This window comes from Neolamprologus multifasciatus, chromosome 20 (genome assembly GCF_963576455.1).
Source record: "Neolamprologus multifasciatus chromosome 20, fNeoMul1.2, whole genome shotgun sequence".
Classification (NCBI taxonomy): domain Eukaryota; kingdom Metazoa; phylum Chordata; class Actinopteri; order Cichliformes; family Cichlidae; genus Neolamprologus; species Neolamprologus multifasciatus.
In genome coordinates this window covers 9,244,259-9,266,893 of record NC_140458.1, presented here as the reverse complement: position 1 = coordinate 9,266,893, position 22,635 = coordinate 9,244,259, and the positions used below count along the sequence as shown (strand labels likewise).

Genomic DNA, 22,635 nt, shown 5'->3' with positions numbered 1-22,635 from the left:
ACAGACATTGTGTAGAGTTAGGGTGGTGGGCAGAGACAAAAGATATAGACTGAGCAGGCAGTTAAAGAGGAATGACAGCATCTATGGTAAAGAGAATTATGTAATCTGTTATTAAAGACTTCTGAAATCCAGAAAGGTGCCTTAGGTCAGCTTGTGTAATAACAGCTGCTTTTCTATTTTAGTGAAACTTTCATTGTTTAACTGTTCAGTGTATGGGCAAATTACAAGCTGTCCAATTACTGTTTCAGCATAGGTTTGAGAGACATAAAGCATAATGTTGTACTCTGCTACAATGTTAATTGCTAATCAAGTCCAAGTACAAGTACTGTCGTTTACTTAATGAAGACAGCAATGCTGGTTTGGTAGAGAGATGTAGAGAGACAGAAAATGGGAGAACTAACAGGAACCATTACCAACCGCGTATTCTCTGTCCGTCCAATGACATAGAAGCAAGGCTCGCCTAGCTTGGAGTTGGTCATGCATAGAGACAAGCTGGAGAGCTCCACTGAGAGAAAGAGAGAGAAAGGGAATGGAGAGGAAACAAAGGAGTTGAGCAGAAAGAAGAGCAGTGTTTGGAAGAAGAACCAACACAGACAAATGAGAAATGTGGTGTGGGAGTGTTAAAAGCAAACATAGTCAAATGAAACACAGATGTGATGGGTTAAAAGGTGGGAAACACCAGAAGAGAAAATGTTAAAACAAAGTAGAGAGCATTTTAGTTGGAATCAGTCCCATAGAAAAACAGGAAACACACCCATAGCAGACATATAACATGCAAAAGCTACGAGGTTGCCCATGTTTCACTCTCAAATTTCTCTTTTGCTCTCATGTATTGCCACTCTTAAAATTAAAATGTTCCCACGCTGCCTTACCATAATCAGGCACATAGCCATTTCCTCTCTTGAGGACCAGGTGGATGCGGTGGCCTCCTCTGCGGATCTGCTCGACGGCCTGGCTGTGGGTCATCCCGGCTGTACTGTTCCCGTTTATCTCCACAAGCTGATCGCTCACCTGTAGCCACACACATCATTTCACCACTTTACAAACTGGAGCTCAATCATTTTAATCACCAGAGTCTGACATTTTTATCCTTTATTTTCAACTATTAAATGTTAATGTTAAATGTCTTAAATGTTTCTCATATAAGAATTTCGTAATTCCATTGATAAATACTTAAAAGTCATCCATCCATTCTTTTCCACTTATCCTCATTACAGTCGCCGGGGGGATGGAGCCTATCCCACCTACCATAGGATGAGAGGTGGGGTACACATTGGACAAGTTGCCACTCAATGGGAGGGCTAACACAGAGAGACAGGCAACCATTCACATTCACACCTAACACCACTAACTGCATGTCTTTGGACTGCGGGAAGAAGCCAGAGTATCCAGAGAGAACCCACCCAGACATGGGGAGAACATGCAAACACGGGGCGACCGTGGCTCAGGGGGTTGGGAAGCGTATCTGTAACCGGAAGGTCGCCGTTCGATCCCCGGGCTCTCTGTCCTGGTCGTTGTGTCCTTGGGCAAGACACTTTACCCTACCGCCTACTGGTGTTGGCCAGAGGGGCCGATGGCGCGATATGGCAGCCTTGCTTCTGTCAGGGCAGCTGTGGCTACAACCGTAGCTTGCCTCCACCAGTGTGTGAATGCGAGAGTGAATGAATAGTGACATTGTAAAGCGCTTTGGGTGCCTTGAAAAGCGCTATATAAATCCAATCCATTATTATTATTATAGTCATATCAACTTTAATGTCAAGGTTTCCCCTTCAGACTTTTCAGGAAATATCATCCAAACACATTTTAGCTAACAGAAAAGATTACACGCACATGTTTTATATGGTTTCTATTTAGAAGTATGTAGTAGGAATAATAGTTTAACTGGTTCTGAGTGATATGGCCTGGAAGTATCTGTGAGGCTGTTATGAATAGGAGTGGCAGGCAGGCAGGTACTTTTGGCTGCTTCTCTTCTGTCTTTAGTTTTGCCACATATTTATCTTTTACAGATTTTACACCACAAGCCTCCCTGGGCTTTTGAACCGGGAGATCTTTTCACATTTTTAGGTGAATCTGAGAGTTACAACACTATGGAAACACAATAAGTAGTTCAAAAAAACCTTCATTTTTCAATTTTCGAATGTACAAAATTACAGTTTACAAAATTGACTGTCAATGGAGAATAAATCTCAACAAGACTGAGTGAAAACAAAGGAGAAAATCTTTCATCTCAGGCTTGTGTTATTACAGGTTTGCAGATCTGGAAATTGGCCACAGCCTTTGCAGTGTTTACTTGGGAATGGCTGCTGCACTAGCAAAGCAAAGTTGCTTAATTTATTTAATCTTCTAGCACAGGATACACTGGATCATCCTTTCTGAAAGAAAAATAAATAATTCTGTCCTACAATTAAATAAAAAAAATAACCTGAAAGTTCTTTCCTTTATAATCTTCACTTCCAATTTGCAAAAATGTTGGTCGTTGCGAGTTTTCATGACCGCTGAGCTGATTAATTCAATCAGCTCGATGTGCACAGCTCTGGTTGACATCCAGGTAACGAGTACTGTCCAATGCTTGCTGTCTGCATTCCCACCTTTCGGAGAACATGTACATTAAAAATTGTCCAGGATTTAAACACATTGATGCCATCCTCTAGTCTTCTCCCACGTAACTTGCGACAAATAACAGACTTGCGGATAACAGAGGACATAAAGCATTTTCTGCCAAAAACCCAGCATCCAGTTGCTTGGACTGCTGCCTCCATTATATTATGTCCTTACTGAGATACTTTGTCATGATAGAATCTCACAAGCAGTGTGGCATTGTGATGTGTGGGACGATCAGAGTATGTTCCCTTGAGAGGTCTGCAAATGATACACGAAATGCGAAGGATTTTGCTTCTTGAACAGGCGTTGCTTGTTAAACATCTTTCCCTCCTCGAGATGTCTGAACTCTTTAAAGACATCATGTTACACAGATGGAATAATCACAACTTTCTTGCGAGAGCTCAGTTGTGGTTGACATCTGAAACATTTCCAACCTCTGCATTTTGCACTGTGAGAATTTTCCTTAATGATGCTGACATGAATCAGCCTGGCTGAAGCATTGCAGAGTTTCCTCCAGTTTGAGAATAGCTCAAAGCAGAGCCTAATTGAGCCTCTGTGGTTCTGGACCCAGGGCTTGGAGTTCAAGTTGGATTTTAGCATTTGAAAGGCTTCTATTAGCGCTTCAGTATTTGATGCCACCCAGTATTTGATGCCCCAAATTGGATTTAGCAAACATCTGTGTAATTCTTTTCAGGAAGCATATTGCTTTTGACAGTGAAGAAAAGAGAAATGACTGTGAGCACAGATACCCGTTGTTGCTCAGTGTTTGAGAGGATGGCAAAGTTGAGCTGGCACCACCCTTGGAGGAAGGGAAGGGACTAGATTTGAACATTTTGTTGGATGTTTTTCAGAGGTTTCAAAAAGATACCATAGCCATCAATGGAAATGTGCAAGAAGGGGTTTTATTGTTTAGTAGTCAGAGAAGACCACAGAGACCATTTTTGTTATGTCCGGTATGAGGACAGAGACTCCAACAAAACTGTGGGGGAGTAGAGGAAGAAAAATACACATGTTATGAAATGTCCATCCCTGCTTTTGCCATGTAGTGCGTCAGACATGCCACAGAGAAGGGTGAGGAAAAACTCTTTTTCAACATAGGAGATTCAAATCAATGTCCAGTTTGGGCTAATTTAGCAGCCTTTTATAAGTAAAAACTGATTCTTTAAGCACTATGGTTGTCTTTTTCTAATTTCTCACTTAGGAAAAACATGAAAAATGTGAATTCCCCTTCACATTTTTCCTTGACCTTGAGGTCAGGGAAGAGTGTTTTGACATGGATTATTAAACCACAACCCCCGACTACACAACTCTGTAGATTTTGCTGAAAAAAATAAAAGCAAAACTCAAAGAACTTCAATGCATTCGTTATATATTGTGTAAACAAGCTGAAATGCACATAGGAAACAGACTCACCTGCATTTTTTGGCTCCGTGATGCAGGCCCTCCCTCCATCAGTCCCAGAACGTAGAGGCCCATGTTGTACTCACTTCCTCCTCGGAGGCTGAAGCCAAATCCTGAGGGGCCGCGATCCAGATCCACACTGTAATACCTGGAGTCCCGCTGGGACACACAGATAAAGAAGTTTAGGTTAATATTATACACTGGCAGTTAATAACAGCCACAATCAATGTCGGAATTTCAGTGCCCGTTAGGTACACGTGATTGAATGTGCTTCCCTCACCTTTGGACGTGACCTCTGTCCCTTTCGGTTTCTGTGACCAGAGTCATAGTCAGCAGTTTCCGGAAGGTTTGCAGAGTCTGCAAAAGATATTGATTAAAGTCTAATTGTGAAATAGGAGCCAAGCTTTGCACTGTGGCATATGTGTATGTTTGGATGCTTATGTGAATGCCTACAGGTGCTGGAACGCGGGACAATGGTAAGACGTAGAGTATTTCCTGCCCGGCGAAGTATCTGAGCGAGCTCCCGATGAGGCAGAGTCACCACCGAGCGTCCCTCTACAGCCTCTAAACGATCCCCGGGCCGGATCTGACCGCTCTTTGCCGCAGGACTGCCACGACGGACCGTCACAAACCGGTGGGGCAGAAGAGAAGCAGCTGAAATAGGACAGAATAAAATAGTTATCGGCACATTAAAGTAGATGAGGCTGGAACACGAGATTCCATCAGGCCTAAAAAGTTTCCTCTTAACTGAAGGCTGAGAGTAATAAGTGGAGTCATAAGTAGATAATTATAAAAACAGGAAGCTTTAGCTCATCAGCGCATGTGCCAGAAATCCTAAAACAAGCTATAATTTAGCTTCGGATCATTCTTGACAGGCTAGCTTATGAATTACTTCCTTAAAGGAGCCTACCTAGTCCCTCCTTTCCCCGTTATCTCCTTGAAACACTCTCCTCTTCTCCCTCATATTCCCATCTATCAACCTACCTCTCTAACCACTGACACGCCGCAAACAGTTTTTCAGCTGTCCAACAATGCATCTTCCCCCTCAAGAATAAACTGTCATGGAACGCAATCTTTCCGGCAATATTTTTTTCCCAACCCAAATCTGTCAAACCGCACATAACAACAAACTTTAGATCTTTAGATATCTGTTTACCCAGCACCAGTGATTCTTATGCTCAGCACATCTAAGATCCCCCTCACATTGTAGCTTGTGTGCATTAGTATGCCACCGGCTTACAAAACACATACAGCAGTACTTTTATTTTTCGTGCAAGCACCATCGAATATTTTTCTCCTCGATGTGGGAAAACAACTCTTCTCACCCTCATCAGCTATAAGACACAGTGTGAAACTGAGGTTACAGATAATACACAAGTGTGTTGTGGAAGGCGAGGACCGGGCCATTAGCTTCATGTATAATGAACTCCATTTGTCTTATTGTCTGTATGAAGAGATCACATGCAATTAAGCTAAAATGGTCAGAATCTGAAGCTGATGAGAAAAATATTCAGCAGCCTAACAATAAATTTGCTTCCGTTAATCTCCTGCACCAACTAAAAAGCTTACATTTTTTAGCTGGACAGCTGTTTCTGTCTGCTGCATCTCTTATTTCTCTTTTTGTGTTTTAATAAACTCCCTATTAGGCTTTCCCTGACCCCACTTTGAGGGAATGTGGAGCTTTAGTGGCAGCTGGCCCTTCTAGAGTCTTGCCAGTGGCCTTATGTAACCCATCAGGCAGCATAAACATTTTGAAACTGTTATTCAGCTGAGGTACATGACGCTCAATTCTGCCCATGTCCCTCTGGTACCAAAATAGCATGTTTAGAGTGATTTAAAGAGCAAAATGAAATGCTTCGTTAACAGATTAAAATTGTATTATTGGGGGTAGGAGTATGTCGTATGAGATGAGGAGCATGTCACATTGGAATCATGATTCAGTTACAAGGTTCAGCCTATAAATCAGAGCCCAGAGACACGAGTCCAATCTGGGCCTAATCTGGGTGACCCAGGCGGAAACAGCAATCAGGTCAAATCAAAGCCAAGGCAGCTTTGCAAATAGTCTTCTTATCATGCATAATACATCAACAGTGGCTAAACACATGAATACACATGCAACAGCGATGCTCACACGCACACGGCAGCATTGTAGAAATGCACAGACACATGTTAAGAATCTCACACACACACACACAGACACACAGTGACTCACATGCAAAAAGATGAGGACAGATGCACTCAGCCACAAATGCACAAACAGACACACAAGCTACACACACATGCATCTGAACGGACTGCATTATATCGTAGTGTCTTTTCCTCTGGCTCTCCATGTTCTCCTGTCCACAGTAATCTCACTGCAGTATGCCCAGCAGCCAGCCAACCTCTGACGTGCTGCACTGATTACCGCTCAGGAGTCGAGCCCCCCTCCCCTCTTCCGTAAAAAAACCCTCTCTGGACCCCAGATGAGGCGGCGAGCGCGGACATCGCTACAGCAGCCTGCGGATGTATACTACATGTTGTACACCACGGGGGAGAGAGGAGTGCTGGTTTTCAGCAGGATCACTCACATGGTAGTGTCTCTGCCAGTTAGTTAATGCTGAACATCACCGCTACAATCGAACTACCATTAGAGCTGGGACTAATCGCCTTTTACCACAAATCCTCGTTATGTCTTGTGCCGTTTTACACCTGACTGGGCTTAAAATAACAACAAGATTTCCTTTCATCAGTTGTTGCTTCAATCACAAAGGCTGCATCATCACAACTGCAAAATCAACCATACAACGTATCTCTTGCAGCATCCTTTTGATCAAGCGTCTGACACCTCAAACGTGTGAGCATGTGATTCGAACTTTCACACCGTCAACACATCTGGCTGAGCAAACTTTAGAGAACAGAACGCAGTATTTAACACTACTACCGCACCTACAAAGCTGAATGTGAAACACTGCACCAAACCGAGACCAACCTCATTTCTGCCAAACACACAAGAAGAAGTGGAGCAAATAATTACGTTTGGACTCCTTCACAGTTCTCAAAGCAGACTGTAGTCTCTCCAGCATGGCTCTCTGATTCGCATGCACAGGAAAACAAACAAAAGGATTAAAAAAAAAAAAAAAAATCTGTGTCAAGCAGATTCACATGCAGCGGTCGACAGGAGTGAAAACACAGGTTTGCTGTCGCTTCTGTTGCTCCTCGGCGAGGGAAACATTCAGTGTAGCATTTGCAGAGTGATGGAGAGAGCGGGAGGTACGGAGTGATAGATACAGAGAGACGGAGAGAGAGTTTTAATCTTTTGAAAAACCAGACTGGACGCTTTTACTGCAGAGCAAAAGGGGTGCGAGAGAGAGAGAGGGAGAGTGGGCAGGAGCTTATGAGTGAGAGTGAGAGAGGAAGAGAAAGCCAGAGATGGGAATAGAAAATTATTAAGAAAAAAAAAAAAAAAGAGGAAAAGAGAGACAGGAGTGGCATGACAGGGGTGAAATGAAGGGGAGAATGAGGACATGATGGAGATGGAGGCTTACAAGAGTGGACAGACTTTGTACTGCAGGGACAGGTGCACCTACAACCTTAATCTCACCATGAAAACACAAATGTGTGCTCGCTTGGGCCATAAAGCAAATTGAACTGCATCAAAGTGGAACAGAGCAGCTAATGCAAGACATGTAAAGGTGAAGGGGTAATACATCACTGGGATGCTGCGGCTAACCTGCTATTCATAAGCAATACACTAAAAGCTAATAAGGGGCAGGATGTGTTCACTTCCCAGACAGAACTGAAACAATGCAGCATTGTCCCGTAAGATCAAAGATACGAGACTACTTTTCTTAATTCAAGCTTGAATATTCAATTCAAAAGACTGCAGACGTAAAAAAAAAAAAAAAAAAAAAAAATCCATTCTTAAATCATTTTTGGAAATGAATGAAAGATGGGGCTGCCACATAAACTTTGTGATCTTTTAGCAAAGCAGTTCAAGCAGTTTGAACTTACAGTATTTTTTACTGGATAAAAGGATACGATCCATTAACAATATAAAATGGACTGTATGCTGGTGGTTTGCACTGTTACCTAACAGCACATGTGTCAAACTCGAGGCAGGAGAAAAAACATCTGTGGCTGGCAAATCAGGTTAGACTCAATTAATTTTGGCCCATGCAGCTCTAGCTGTGATATATCAGCTTAACAACTTAAACAATTTTATGTGCAACGATTCAATCTCTGTTTTGCAAAAGTATAGTTTGTCCTCAAAGTGGACAGAAAATTATTACATTTTTCTGTGCAACCGGTTTCACTCACTTGCTTTGCTGTATGACATATGTAAACTACACGACCATTTCTTTTCGAAAATTACATTTCCCTGTGACAAAGTGGTCAGGCATGAACTCATTTACCACTTGTCCCTTAAGCACATTGATAATTTATTCCTTGTTATTTTACAGTCAACCATAATGCTTTCATTTAGACATTGCCGGTGTAACTTTGCTTAACATACTATCCCGGGTTTGTTTGTGGTAGCAGTAGTTACATCCATCACATCCATGCATGCATCCATGTTTTTTAAAGCAAATACTATTAACCATCAGGTCATTTGAATTTTCTCCTGTTCACAGGCAAATGTCTGGTAAGTGATGTTTCTTTATGTTGCTTTGGTGATACTTACCACGTTTGTCCATTTATTCAGGTCCTATATTTAAACCAGGTGTGTGGGAAAGGCCGCCCCAGTACTTCCTGTTTATATAGGGTCATGAGGTCATTGATTGGATCACTGGGTGTAACCAAGTGAAGGGTTTTTCATTTTGTATAGCATTGTTTATTTTCTTTAAAGTAGATTTTTGAGTTGTACTGTATGCAGTGTTTTACTTTTCAAATCATTTAGCAGAGTAAATGAGTTTGTCAGTTTCATGCGTAATCTTATTCCTGTTCTTTGTTTAGAATCGTATTGTTTGGTCGGACCTACTTTTTTTTTTTTTTTTTTTCCATGGTAGAGACTAGTGAGGTTCAGGTGTGTGTAAAGTTCTGTATACAGCAAGTGGGATTTTTGTCTATCAGGATGGTTGTTTTATGGTAGAATGGAGATGCCAGAAATAAAGTACACTTAAAAGAAACTTGACTAGTATGCTGATGCTGTCCACTTATCACCTTCTTTGCTGTTTATGTTACCACACAGTGGTCATGTTCAGGCCTGTACAACAGGCTTTTGTGAGTTAGCTGTATGGTTGTCTATATTTTTTAAATTTTTGTTGACTGGCTGAGGGGGTTTATGCCTACAAATCTATACAAGATCGTTTCCAATTAAAATAAATAAATAAACAGGACATGCATTTTCCAATAAATAAAAGGAATGTGATTCCTTCTCTGGTAAATTCCTCCCACAGTCCAAGAAAGTGCAAGAAACAACCTGTCCAAGGAGTCCAGTGTGAGATGGGATAGTAGATTGTATATAATCTTAAATGTTTCAATTACTTGTTTCAACTCTCACAAAATAAAAAAATAAAAAAATTTAGTTCATTTTGTCAAATAGTATGAAAAATAGGATAAATTAGGCTATGCCTTAGGGTGGTCCTGCAACAGGATTAATGAGTTGCTAGCCCAGAACCCTAGATAAACATTTAAACATTAAAAAAAAAAACAAATGAGTGAATGAATCTAAAGCACAGCTGTGCACCTGACAAATGGTGAGCAACTTCCTGCTTCCAAGCCAAAAGTGCACTTCATGATGAAGCAGTCACTTGAAAATAGAGGTCAGAACCAGTTTTCTTTACAACCCAAATAAAACCAACCTGGAAGCCTTTAAAAGAGAAAGGTTCATGGTGCATCATGACTCATCCAGTGGCATGTGGCCACGGTGACCGCTTTTTAATCTGTAATTACCTAATGGTCTTTCTGTCCACAAGGGCGTCCAAATGAGACCCATTTTAGTGGGCATCTCACCAAATCGCTTTACCCAGCCAGAAAAGTTCAACTAATGTTGCATAATGTCCATCCAATTCTGTTTCTTTGGATTAAAAAAAAATACTGTGTCGCTCACCAAAACAAGTTAAAAGCTTTACTATCTCTAAAAGATTTAACCTGATGAAAGTGTCATGATAAGTCACAAGCTGAATCTTACCTTTCCCATTCTCCACGTCCTGTGAGGCAATCACAAAGCCAAAGCCTTCTCCTGGCTTTCTCCTCAGCTCCACTTCAATTCCTCGATGCCGCCGAGTTCGTTCACCGCTCTGCTTCTCCAGCACTGGAACGCCGGCCGCTTCATCCTCCAGGCCCGTGTTAATCCAGTCTTTGGGCTCCATAGTGAGGGTTACTGGAATGGACTCCAAGAAACTCGTGCTCTGGATTAGCGAGGAACGTGCTGGAGAGGGAGGTGTGCCGACAGAGGTCCGGGGCACTTGCAGTGCTTCTGGGAGCACAGAGGAATTGTCAGGTGGAGGAGGGGGACGGAGCAGAGGTGGAGGGAGTCTCCGGATAGTTCCAGGGGAGACAGCTGAATGATAGACTCCTGATAAGGAAAGCGAGAGAATAAAACCAAAACAAATAAAAACAAAGAGAATACATTTTGTTAACGATTCACTAAAAAGTAGAGCTTCTTATTTTATTAATTACTGGAGACACCACATATAACAAAAAAGGGGCTTTTTAAAAAGTTTAAATAGCCCTAGAGGATAGTTTGTCCAGCAAAGTGTACTGAAACACCACCGTTATGCTCAATGTGATGCAGCAAATGTTACAGAGTAGCATCGCGGCATTTTAAGGAATAAAGGAAAATCTACACATTAATCACCAAATAATTTCCTCATCAGTATGACTTCAAAATAAGCTTGTTCCTCACAAATCATAGGTGTCAAACTCTGGCCCGCAGCCTAATTACATTTGGCCCGCGAAGCCATACCAAATTACTATTAGAGCTGGCCTACTGGTATTATACAGCTAATATATATATTGTTTAGTATTAAGCTTTGCTTGTTCCATATTCAGTTTTTCAGCAAAACTTGTTTGAGTCTATAAGAAGAGATTCATTCTTAAATCTGGAGGAAGATTTTTTTTTCAGTAAATATTAATGTTAGCCCACGACCTTGTTCCAGTTTTGAATTTTGGCCCACTGTGTATTTGAGTTTGACACCCCTGTCACAAATGATCGTGTCATTCATGTTCGTCGTGTCTGTTAGCAAACAGGCAGCTAATTTGCCAGTAGAGAGGCAATTATTCCCAACTATTCCACTGGTACAATTGAGTTATTTCATTTCAACAGTATGCAGGGTATTGGAAAAAGAATGAAACAACTAATGTGGGGAAATGATCTAATCTAAAGAACCGAGTCTACCTGCAGGTCTGAACAGAAAATTTCACAGTATTGGGTAAGCAGTAAAAATGGACGAAAAAAGTGAATGCATACATAGTTAAAGCAGATATTAACAGGACAAGTGGCTGAAACGGTCTTATAACTATAAATTATAAATGGTGAGTTAAAGTAAAACTTTTGAACATGACAGGTGGTAAAAATGAACGTTCTTGAGACCTGACAGAGCTACAGAGGAATGTCAGGAGGGAGAGGCTGAGAACCGCTGATGGAGCAGATTGCAAAGTAAACATCAGAACAACAGCTGCTCAATCTGAATTCCACAAAACCAACAAACATTTTAATTGGTTGGTCAGATGCAAAGGTGGAACTTTCAAAGTTCCCATCTTTGATTCTACTGCAACGAACATGCACATTATGTATGCACATTACTAAGCTGGCAAAGCAGTTTTTTGGTTCTGGTTCTTATGCAAGTCAGGGTTGCAGGAGAGCTCAACCTTATTTAAAAAAAAAAAAATCACTGAATATCAAATGATTGTGAATTATTTACCTCCTCTGTAAACCAGTAAGATGACTTCTCCCCGTTTGGCGTGCTCCTGGATAATTGTTTGTACCTGAGAACAAACATTAAAAGTATTAAGTTTTGAAATCGTTTCAACATTTTCAATCACGCAAAGTCATTTCTGATGATTCAAACTTAAGGGGTGTGAGGGAAAAATAAGCTAAAATGTTGGAAACCACTGTTTTTACGCACTGTATCATCTTCATCGGTTTATGTTTCATCTCCCTGGTTTTCTTTCCACTTTTTCTCCTTTACCTGTATAAAGCTAAGGCTCTGGACGTCAGCTCCGTTGATTTTGACAACAGCGTCCCCTGGCTGCAGGGAGTTGCACTGCTTCCTGTCCCAAACTCGATTCACTAAAGCAATAGTGCCTCCTGGACCGCCAGCCGTCATGCTGAAGCCCAGGCCTCTGTCTCCTTCAGTCTGGGCCAAGGCCACTGGCACCAGCTCCCCTCCACTGAAAGCGCCAAGTCCACTGCCTACACTCATTGCCCCAGGTGAGGACATGCTGCTGGGACTTGCAATGGGGCTGGTGTTGCCCTGGAAACCATTAAAGCCACGGTGTTGCGGGCTGTCTGGGGTTGGAGGTCTGAGATGGGAGGTCTGTGGTCTAAATAGGTGGGGATGAGTGCTGCGGGGACCACCGGGGGAAGAGGAGGGCCTTCCTGGGGACTGAGGCAGGGGCAGCCGGGACCCCGACAGGGTGGACAGGTCACTCTCAGACGACTTGGATGTTCCATAAAGTAAAGGATGACGAGGTGTCGCGAGTGAGTTATTGTTGTGATTACGGATCATTGATGCCCTAATGAAGAAGAGAAAGGAGAGTTAAAATCAATACTAAATGCCTGTGTTCAGAGACAGTATCATACTAAAACATGTAGGGCTGCAGTATCTGCCATTTAGTTTTTAGAAATAATGTCCATCTCTAAAATCCAGTTTTCTCTCATCACAACATGGCAGATAGATTAACAACCCAGCAAACCGTAGTGAGGCTTAATCTATCTGACATTTGTAAGTTTTGCTTCAAAAATAATTATTGTGATTTCAAAATGCTTCCTTTTTTCGACTGGCAAGATAATTACCTGACTGATCACTGAATATTTTGTTGCACTGAGGCTAATTATAGCCTCAGTATCCTGTTTTTAGCTGGTAGGAACCCCATGTGGTTGTCATCTATTTCAAGGTTTGACATACTGTGGGTTCAGAGATGCTCTTCTGCATACTTTGATTGTAATAATTGGTTATTTGAGTTACTGTTGCAGTGTGGCCATTCTCCTCTCAAGTCAACAAGGCATTTTCTCCCAGAGAACTACTGGGACAACAGATATTTTCCTTTCTTTTTTTTTCAGAGTATTCTCTGTAACCCCAACCGATGGTTGTGTGTGTAGATTAGCAGTTTCTGAAATACTCAGACAAGCCCGTCTGGCATAAATAGCCATGCCATGTTCAAAGTCACTTAAATCACCTTTCCATTCTGAATCATGGTGTCAGTTTAAACAGGTATTCTTGGCTAGGTCTATGTGCCTAAATGCTTATTTGCTGATCAGATAATGGGCAGTTGAACATGTGTATCTAATAAAGTGGCCTGTAGGCGTATATGTCAAGATAACCCATAAAACTGTACTCCATGAATCATTAAGGGGAAAATTTGATTTATGGTTGGCACCTTGACTCCAGACTGATGGTGAACTTGCTGAGCTAGCTACGCCCACACAGCGGTGGATAGTTAAATTTCCCAAGGGGCTACAAGAAAAACTGGAAGGACTTCCCCAATGAGCTCATAAATAGATCAAATTATACTCAAATTACACACATTAAAAGACAATTAATCATTTAATGTCTCTAGGTATGCATTTGTTTTTGCATTTAAGTTATTACCTGTGTGAACCAATCGCAGAAACAACTTCGCTGTCACTTTGGCTTGCCATTGTTGGGTCGAGTGACTGCAGCCTGGCTAAACTTCTGTGGGAGCGAGGTGGGCGAACAGGGGACAAAGAGACGGCATTGCTCACACTGGAGCGTCTGTAAGGGGGCAGGTGTCTGGAGGTGACAGACATGGCATTTCCATTTGTGTCCAGAGTCACGCCAGGCTCCATGTACCTCCCATCACCGTGAACCCCATTAAAGTGCTGCATGTGGGGTGAGGGTGCTGGTAGGCGAGGTAGTTGGTGAAGAGATTGAGGTTGGGTGGTGGTGGGCGGTAGGATGGGGTCCACACTGTCCAGTAACCTCGAGTGCTTTGGATAACCATCCGGGTTGTAGAGCATTGGATACCCTCTTCTAACTTCGACATCCACGCTGTGGCCTACAGACACCACCTTGAGCATTTCTACAACCTCTTTGTGAGACATTCCCAACACACAGACGTCATTGATGTACACCAGGATGTCCGCTAATAAACCACAAACAAAAGGACAGGGATACAAAAATAATTATCACAAATTTCTTCGAATCAGCTATACTGTTTTAACCCTTACATACTGTTCATATTTCGTGCCTTCACAGAATGGTTTTAATCTGGGCCAAAAATTCCTACATAACAAGTCTCAACAAAGAATTGTTAACTACAGATTAATTGAGAATCGATAAATATGTCTGACATTAATAAATGGCGGTTTAAGCCTTAATTAACGTTTCAAGGAGTAACAATAGTGTGTTTTTTTAAGTTTCCCAGCACTTGTTTTTGGAGAAAAACATCAAAGTGTCATGTCCCATTTACCTAAGTCATAACATTATAAAGAAAAAAAGATATAACAGTAAAGATTTAAAGATATTTTATTTAACGTGAAAATGACACAAACATTCTGGAACTTTGGGATTTATTACATGACTATGTATAACTACGACTGTTAAACTGTTCTCACTTCTGTGTCATATTTTTTTAAAAATCAACCTACCAAACTACCATCCATAACTACCCATGTTAATTCAATATTAATTAGAAAATTGCTTATTATTAACTAGTCTGTGCGTTCAAAGCACTCTTTTGATCTGTTTTAATCTCAAATAATTTAAAATGAACAGATTATAATTTGTTGATTGTTGCATTGTTTTCTGAAATTGTGTGTGTTTGTGCTTGCAGATGCAAAGCACAAACACACATATTTATTTAGCACTTTTCTAGTTTTACTGACTCCTCAAAGCCCTTTGAACTACAAGTCACACAATAACTGTTTTCTATGCACTTCAATCACCAGTTAACTCAAAATGTGTGGAGAAAACCCACTGTGAGTACTCTGGAGTGGATTAAACATGTAAACTCTGCACAGAATTAAACCATGAACCATCTGGATGTGAGGCAACAGTGCGGCTCATCCTACTACAACCACACTGTTTCACATCCCGTGTCTGTGTCAAGGCACCATCTCTCAAGGCACCTTCTGACCTCTGTATGACCTCTGTTCCTGATGCGGACCATATATGATCATATCTACACTGTTTTACTATTACGCTCTTTTGAGATTCTCCCATGACCCTGCAAAGACCAGCGGTTTTGTGTCACTGCGGGACGCTGGGTGAATGCATGTGAACACAGGCAGTTCTCATGACAGTGTGCTGATGAACTCTGTCACCACTGTCCCGTGAAAAATACACACAGACATGACATGTCTGTCACGATTCCCTCAAACCACCATTTTACTTGATTTGACCGACACTGCTGGACCTAAAAATCTTTAAATCTAAAAATCTTTATGAGTTATTATGGGTTAAATGTGACACCAAACAACCGCAGTGTACAAATATTTGTATCACCCGTACAACAGTATAAAAACATTCATATTGCAGTCTAACTAAGCAAAATTTAGGTTATTTTTGCAGCTGAAAAACGTCAGAATGGGTCAAATTTGACCCGAGCAGTATGTAAGGGTTAACCCTTCTTACTAGTTTCATATGCTTAAGTGTGCAGCGTTTGTAAATGGAATACACACTGTGTATTTTGTATGTGTGTAGACTAATCCGACCACATAATCCTCCTAAACCAGCCTATTAACAGATATGAACTAGATCAGTCCCTGCAGAGACAGCCTGTGCCCCGGCTTTCTAGAGTGCAAATACCATGCCTAGTGCATTTGCATGAGTGTGTCTGCAACCAGCATGTGCAATGGTGTTTATGCATGATGGCCAGATTAGAGTGTGCTAGCCCTGAAGATTAAGAACTGATCACTCACTTTCTGTGGAATATTTTATAGTGAAACCCACAGAAATTCTGACAGAAAGAACAAAAATAAGAAAAAGACACTTACACACTACCAATTGCAAAACTGTAGCAGTCATGACCATGATACATATAATCTTTTACCTGTCTTAAGAGTGGAGGGTCCACTTTCTGTCACACTGTACACCTGCAGAAACTCTCTCGGCCTGCTTCCCCCCACAATATTGAAACCAAACCCTCTGGGGCCTTTGATCAAGTGTGTGTGCACAGGGAAACCCCTGAGGTCCCCAGGCTCGTCCGTGAACCCTGCGAGTTAGCGATAAAGGCGGAAAAGAGAGGATGGGTTAATAATGATGCTTACCTCCAAGAAAAAGTCATAATAGTCCTTAAGGAAAGAAATTTAAAAATATGCCAACAGGGTGGAATCATAGAAAAGACTGAACACCGTCCTGCATGTTTACATACAATTCAGTGCTTAGAACTGACAGGTCTTACGAATGAGGCACAAGAGAGAGAGCTGTAACACTGCAAACCAATCAGCAGATGGGCTTTTAACAAAATGCTACACAAACCAAAGCATATGGTTGGGCGATTGCATTAAAAGCAGAATCCATTACAGACGACCACCTTAAAATGGAAACATAATCCATTAGGTCGACCCAGCTCTCTACAGTAATCCAGGTCTTTATTTACTATTTACTGTTGCATCAAGAAATCTGTGCTATTACAGACTGCGCCTTTCCTTTCATGTTTGTTCGTAATTCAATCCTGCCCTAATTGTGGGGACAGAAGCAGCAATCATTTCCAGCTGTAAACATGTAAATGTTTGTACCAGATTGTGCAGAAATCCTATCAGGTACCTCTGATCATAATGAATATTATATCACCTTCTGCTGGTGAGAAAAGTGTACTGCACTTTGTCGAGACAAGCCTGAGTCACAGTGTGGCAACAGAGCTTTTCCAATCATGACAAACAGCCATCTGCAACTAGATTACGCCTCTAAACAACAAATGATGTGGCCAAATCATGAAATCAAGTTGCCAGTCACATGTCATACACGTGTCAACCCTGCCAGTCCCAGCAGCGAGTCTGGCTCTTCGCCAGCAGCTCTGAGCTTTAGGCCTTAATCACTTACACGTCTCAGTTCAGCTAAAAGCTCATTCCATCTCATTTGGCTCTAACAAGCTGGCTGTGTCTGTTTCTTCCCTTTTTGACAAATATATAGCTTCATTTAGACTGTTCAACAGTTAAATCGCTTGCCAGTGTTTTAATAATTACACGGAATTCGAGTGAAACGTAGAGAGAAAGATAGAGACGAATGCAAACGAAAGACGCTCACAGTCGTTTTTGTAGAGGTTTTCCCTGCTTGAGGCTCGATGACTCTGCCAGCTGGTCCTCTTTGGGTTGCGTCTTGGAGAGACAAAGTTGGAAAAGAAATGAAAGCCACCCTCTTTAGAAACATAACAGCATTGGATATAATATGACAGTGCTGGAATTTATTACACTTTTGTTGAACAATAGAAACGCCTGCCTCTGCAAACAATGCAACTCGCTCTACCATCTTTTTCCAGCGTTCTAAAAGGAGGCATTGAGCAAATTGAGAAAATCACATATTCACTTTTTAGAATGAAATGAAAATGATAGACAGACAGATTCAGGTTTCTGACTTTTTTAAATGCATATTTTTAATATGCATATTAAAAATATGCATAATATATTTATTGTAAAAAACTTTTATCTATTTATAAGAGTAGATATCCCTTCTACTGTTATCTCAGGTGCAGCATTTTTGCTGTGAATATAGAAGCCTTGACCTCCTATTGTTCAGATCTTTTTACGAGGGCCAGCCAATCAATAATCGAATAGAGAATGACTTGATTGATCTGAATTAGGAATTGTGCAAAAGCCACTATAACAGAGTCCAAGAATCAAAAGAATTATAATAGAGAAGACCAGCAAGGAAATACAGCCAGTCAGGCTTTGACTAAAAATGCCTGAAAACAGTAAATCTCATTAATAAAAATAACGTACATTTTGAATAAATTAAATATTTCTATGTCAGTGATTAGGTTCGGATTAGGAGTAGATGGGTGGGGTTCGGCCATGTTAAGCTGGTAAGTGCATGCAACCCAGCTATTGCTGGGGTTTAAAAAAAAAAGCCAGCCTTGCTGTTGTTCTGTGTTTCCTGGCTTTAGCTTCATAATAAGCTGACAGATAGAATGGTGTTATTGATCTTCTTGTCTAAAGCCTTATTCACACAGGACTTATTATCGGAAGACCTCTAGTCATTTGTAATAATTGCTCAAGAAGTCTGAGATCAAAATCTCATACAAATCTACAGGATCCATCATTTGGAAAGTTAATATTTGTACCACAGATAACCTTTTTATGGTGAATCCCAGAGGCGCTGTGGTGCTATTTATATTTTATTTGTATGAAATTATCTTTAAGGTGTTCTCCACACCTAGCTTGTGCATCTTTGCTGTCAGAGTTGTGACTGTTACAAATTAAGGAGGGTTAGTGTCACTATACAGCATAAAGACCGATAGAAATTTTATATCCTCTTGCAGAAGAACAAGGATGATGATGAGATGGATAACCTCAATGACAGGAATCAATAATTAACATTTTGCTGTCTTTCAACAGACTTGGCTGTTATTACGTGGCAGCCTATTATTATTAATCTTAGTCCTGTAGCTGCTGACCACAGATGTCAGCAAATTCAAGTAAAACACAGACTTCACTGATCCTGTGCGAACGTGCTGCACAAAATACAGACGTGGGGGGGCGGGTAATTTCTAAATCACAAGATCCCCTTTGAATAATAATCCCATGTGAATAGAAGTTAAAATCTCAGAACGTGAATAAGCCTGTTCCCTGAAATGTTGGACTATTCATTTAATAGATTTATGGCGACACTTACTCTATGTAAACTGACTCTCCTGGGTCACTGAAGGCCTGCTCCCAGTGATCGGGCATCACGCCTCTCACTCTGGCACCACTCCTGCTGCTGATGATGCCGTTTTCTATGACGTGACCATCGCCTCCGCTACTGGATGCTCGTGTGCGACAGGGAGACCGGTGACCAAGAGGGATGCTGCTGCTAACACCCGCAGAGCCTCCTGTAATTACAGTCAGAATCACTTTTATCGTCACGTGCACATGCAGGATTTTTTTTTTTTTATGACAGAGAAAAAATACTTAACACTGATATATTATTGAACAGATGTGGCAGGTAAAAAGTTTCTCCTGCAAGCTGTAATGACCTTATTCTGGCATTTCCACTGGGGGCTGTCAGGCAAAAAGACCTGAGGTCAGCATCTCAGCTGTCTTTGTCCTTTCTCTAAGGAGGAAGAATATGTGACTATGCATGCCACACTAGCAGTAGATGAAAAATAAGCATATTTTCTTTCCTAGCTGTCCTTGTAGCTGTCCTTCAGTTCTGAGCTCCAGCATGGATTTAAGAGACGTCAGCCCTAACACTGGGAGTCCTGCTGCACGCGACAAGTGATGCTGGACCCATCCACCCACGCATCGTCACTTCAAAAGATGACTCAGCAGAGGTCAGGGTGTTGGACGGCTCTCTCAAACTCCAACCTGCCTGCATCCTGCATCCTGCACCGGTCCGGACTGCCTGCTGCAATACCTGACTGCTTGGAGCACGTTTCTGGATAGCTGTCTGCCTGATTTTCTCACCTCCCACACTGCCTGCCTCTCTCTTATCTTCTGTCCCATTCTGGCTCCCTGCCTTCACCCTTCTTAACACTCAGCCACCCTACCTGCCACCTCCACCCCCTACGCTGCTGCCGTGCTCCCTTTCTCTAATATTTAATCTTACACTCACCTTCTGTTCAGCTCCTGTGTACTAGTTTCATGTTGTTCTTTGTGCCTGCAGTCTATTCAAGTATATAATTTTGCAGTATTTGTATTTCACTCGGTTATTTATCTTTAGCTTATTCACCACAATTCAAAGGGTAATATTGTTTATATTTATATTTTTTACTCTTTGTAGCTTGGGATCATTTGAAAGTGTATGACTGGAGGCCCTTGTCGTTTCCTTTTAATCATGAAAGCACAAAAATATCTGTATATGTCATAATTTCCTGTCTTGATCGCTGTATCTTGCAAAGCTTTTGCACCTTTTTGCTTCAACCTGTGGTTATTTTTAATCCATTTTGCATCTCTTATGGTCACTGTGTGTCTTTATGGTCATTTACATTTATTTCTCATTATTCCTGGACTTTTTTGGCAGCTATTCTAGTCTCTCTGGAATATATAATAGAGCACAGAAACCTCTGAGTGTTCGGGTTCTTCGTGCCTCCCAGGTTGGCTCAGTAAATGTAGGTCCATACGAAATTCATCCATGGTCTGAATGAGAACTACTTCCAAATGCTCTCTCGCCACAAGGGGTCGCCACAGCAGGTAGCTCCAGATGTTTTTGATTTGGCAGAAAACCAAAGAGAATTTGCGTCCCCATCTGGACTCGAACCGGTGCCCTTTTATTTTCCAAGCGAATGTGTTAACCACTACAAATTTGGAGGTATCTTCATAACAACTGAATAAATATTCTTGTATTTTTATGACCTAATACCCACACTGAGTCCCAGGCAAAGGATATCTGCAATAGGACCTCACAAGTCGAAGCATTATTAGTAACAAGCTGCTTCTACTTTGATCATTTAAGTGCATTTCGCTGATGATGCTTTTATTTAAATATGTTTTTGAAAGTAAGCTCTTTGCATTAGTCTTTTTTCTCACTGGTGATTATTGAGCCTTTTAAGCCTTCTCTTTAAACGAGATAGTATTTTGGTCACAACTGCCACGAAAACCTACAATGACCGTATGTTTGGGGAGCCTAATGACTCGAGTCGAACAATGCTGCTTTCTTGTCGCATGATTTGCTAGTTTTCATCCCTCACCTCTCTGTGTGCACACTTGTCTGCTTCCCTCTTTGCCTGCTTGACCCAAGGCAGCTTGACCTTCCCTTGGAGGTGATCCAGCAATCGATGAGGCCACAGCCCAACTGAGATTTTAGAGCATACTAATCATGCTAATGATTGATTAATTTGGGCATTGGAGACTGGAGCTATTGATAGAGAGACGACGCAGTATTAAGCTGCTGAATACTTTGCAGTTCTGAGAAGATACATTTTCCCACTGCTGATATGCTATATAAATAACTCAATATAACTGATAACTTCAATGCTTCATTTATGATTACTTAGATGCAGACGAACATTTATTGCTCTGCCAGCACCGGCCATAGTTTAGCTCAGCGACACTTGCCCGAGTCTCCCTCGTTGTGTATGCCTTCTGGTGCAGCCTTTTCCAAGTTGCTGAGCGATTTGCTGCGTGTGCGGAAGTTTCTGAGCAGGTTGCGGTGTTCCTGGTAGGTGATGGGGGGGCTCTCTGCACTAACGTGAACGGGCCGAGGTGTGCCGTAGTAATTCCCTGAGACAGAGAAAAGCAGAAGAGAGACGCCCTTTCTTAATAAATTGAGATGCAATGAAAAAGTCAAATGTTATAATGAAATACACTGAGATATTGGGATTAATGGACATTATGAGCCCATTCAAATCCACTGGCATTAATTTGAAGATCATTAATTTTACAAAGCCTATATGAACAGTTCAAACATGATATGAATTCATGAGGTAAATACATTGCACGATTATGCACATATATACCTCATACAACATATGCATGTACACACCTTTGTTATGTATCCCCTGAGATCATAAACTACATTCTTATAACGAGCCATCTGCTCCAGCTCCTAAAGCAGAAATGAAATTACCTCCACCCCTCCATTTGGCTCGTGGAGATCCAAATGGGCTGAGGGAAACATTAGATTAGTGAACTCAGCAGCAAGGTCACCAGCCGTCACCGTTTACTGCGCTTTCTGCAGGCGATTGGACGAACAACGCTGCCGACACTCCAGACTGCTTTACTGTAGCAATACGTCCGTCAATGTCACATGCAAGGCAGGTGAGGATGGCATTTATTGCTCCCATTAAACTCTTAGAAATTATGGATGTTAATGCATGGAGGCTTTTTAATCAGAGGCAGCACTCTGACCCTTACAAAAGGAAGAGTCTGTGGGGAAGATACAAGCTGAGTATCACCAGCTTTCATGAATAAGCACCAAGAATTAGCCTTTGAAGCCTCCTTGTATTTACCTTACACATCACCACTGTTAGAGGCACAATAAGGGAAGAGGGTGACAAAAGTCTTCCAGTGTTTTCTTGCTGAGAAGTAAATGTGAAGACCGATATGACATGGGTTTGATAAATGCACACTTAATGTGAGCCAGGAGACATTTAGCTGAGCTAAGCATAAAGAATGGAAATAGGTTCATGTAAAAAAAAAAAACAGAACTTAAGCAACAAATCAGAGCACCTACAAATTTACAAGATAAATCTCAGTTGTGCAGCATGGACAGAAGGTAAAATGTAAAGATGACAAGTTGTCTCATGGTGGGGTTTTTTTTTCTGTTAACTGTTTAACTTTTGGCTCTTTTACTTGATCTCTGGTCACGTTGTTTCCATTTTTGGATTTATGATGCTCTCACTTGTGCGGCACCTTTTGATGCTTCTTCTTTTAGTTTGATTAAAGTT

General features: G+C 41.4%; 1 protein-coding gene across 6 annotated transcripts in view; it reads right to left on the bottom strand.

Moving 5' to 3' along the window:
- The window catches only part of magixb (MAGI family member, X-linked b), a 51,134-nt gene that overhangs the window by 3,216 nt on the left and 25,283 nt on the right, over positions 1 to 22,635 (bottom strand). For 3 of the 6 annotated variants that reach the window (XM_085147210.1, XM_085147209.1, XM_085147211.1), the window contains exons 5-16: positions 21,305 to 21,469; positions 18,942 to 19,140; positions 17,358 to 17,428; positions 16,162 to 16,323; positions 13,740 to 14,253; positions 12,117 to 12,663; positions 11,850 to 11,913; positions 10,115 to 10,501; positions 4,456 to 4,656; positions 4,283 to 4,359; positions 4,015 to 4,161; positions 873 to 1,011 (exon numbers count right to left, since the gene is read on the bottom strand). In XM_085147210.1, the coding sequence (XP_085003336.1) occupies positions 873 to 1,011; positions 4,015 to 4,161; positions 4,283 to 4,359; positions 4,456 to 4,656; positions 10,115 to 10,501; positions 11,850 to 11,913; positions 12,117 to 12,663; positions 13,740 to 14,253; positions 16,162 to 16,323; positions 17,358 to 17,428; positions 18,942 to 19,140; positions 21,305 to 21,469 (2,673 nt within the window). Of the gene's footprint in view, positions 1 to 401; positions 506 to 872; positions 1,012 to 3,479; positions 3,581 to 4,014; positions 4,162 to 4,282; positions 4,360 to 4,455; positions 4,657 to 10,114; positions 10,502 to 11,849; positions 11,914 to 12,116; positions 12,664 to 13,739; positions 14,254 to 16,161; positions 16,324 to 17,357; positions 17,429 to 18,941; positions 19,141 to 21,304; positions 21,470 to 22,635 lie in introns of those variants that run through there. The other 3 variants (XM_085147212.1, XM_085147213.1, XM_085147214.1) reach the window with 3 other exon arrangements.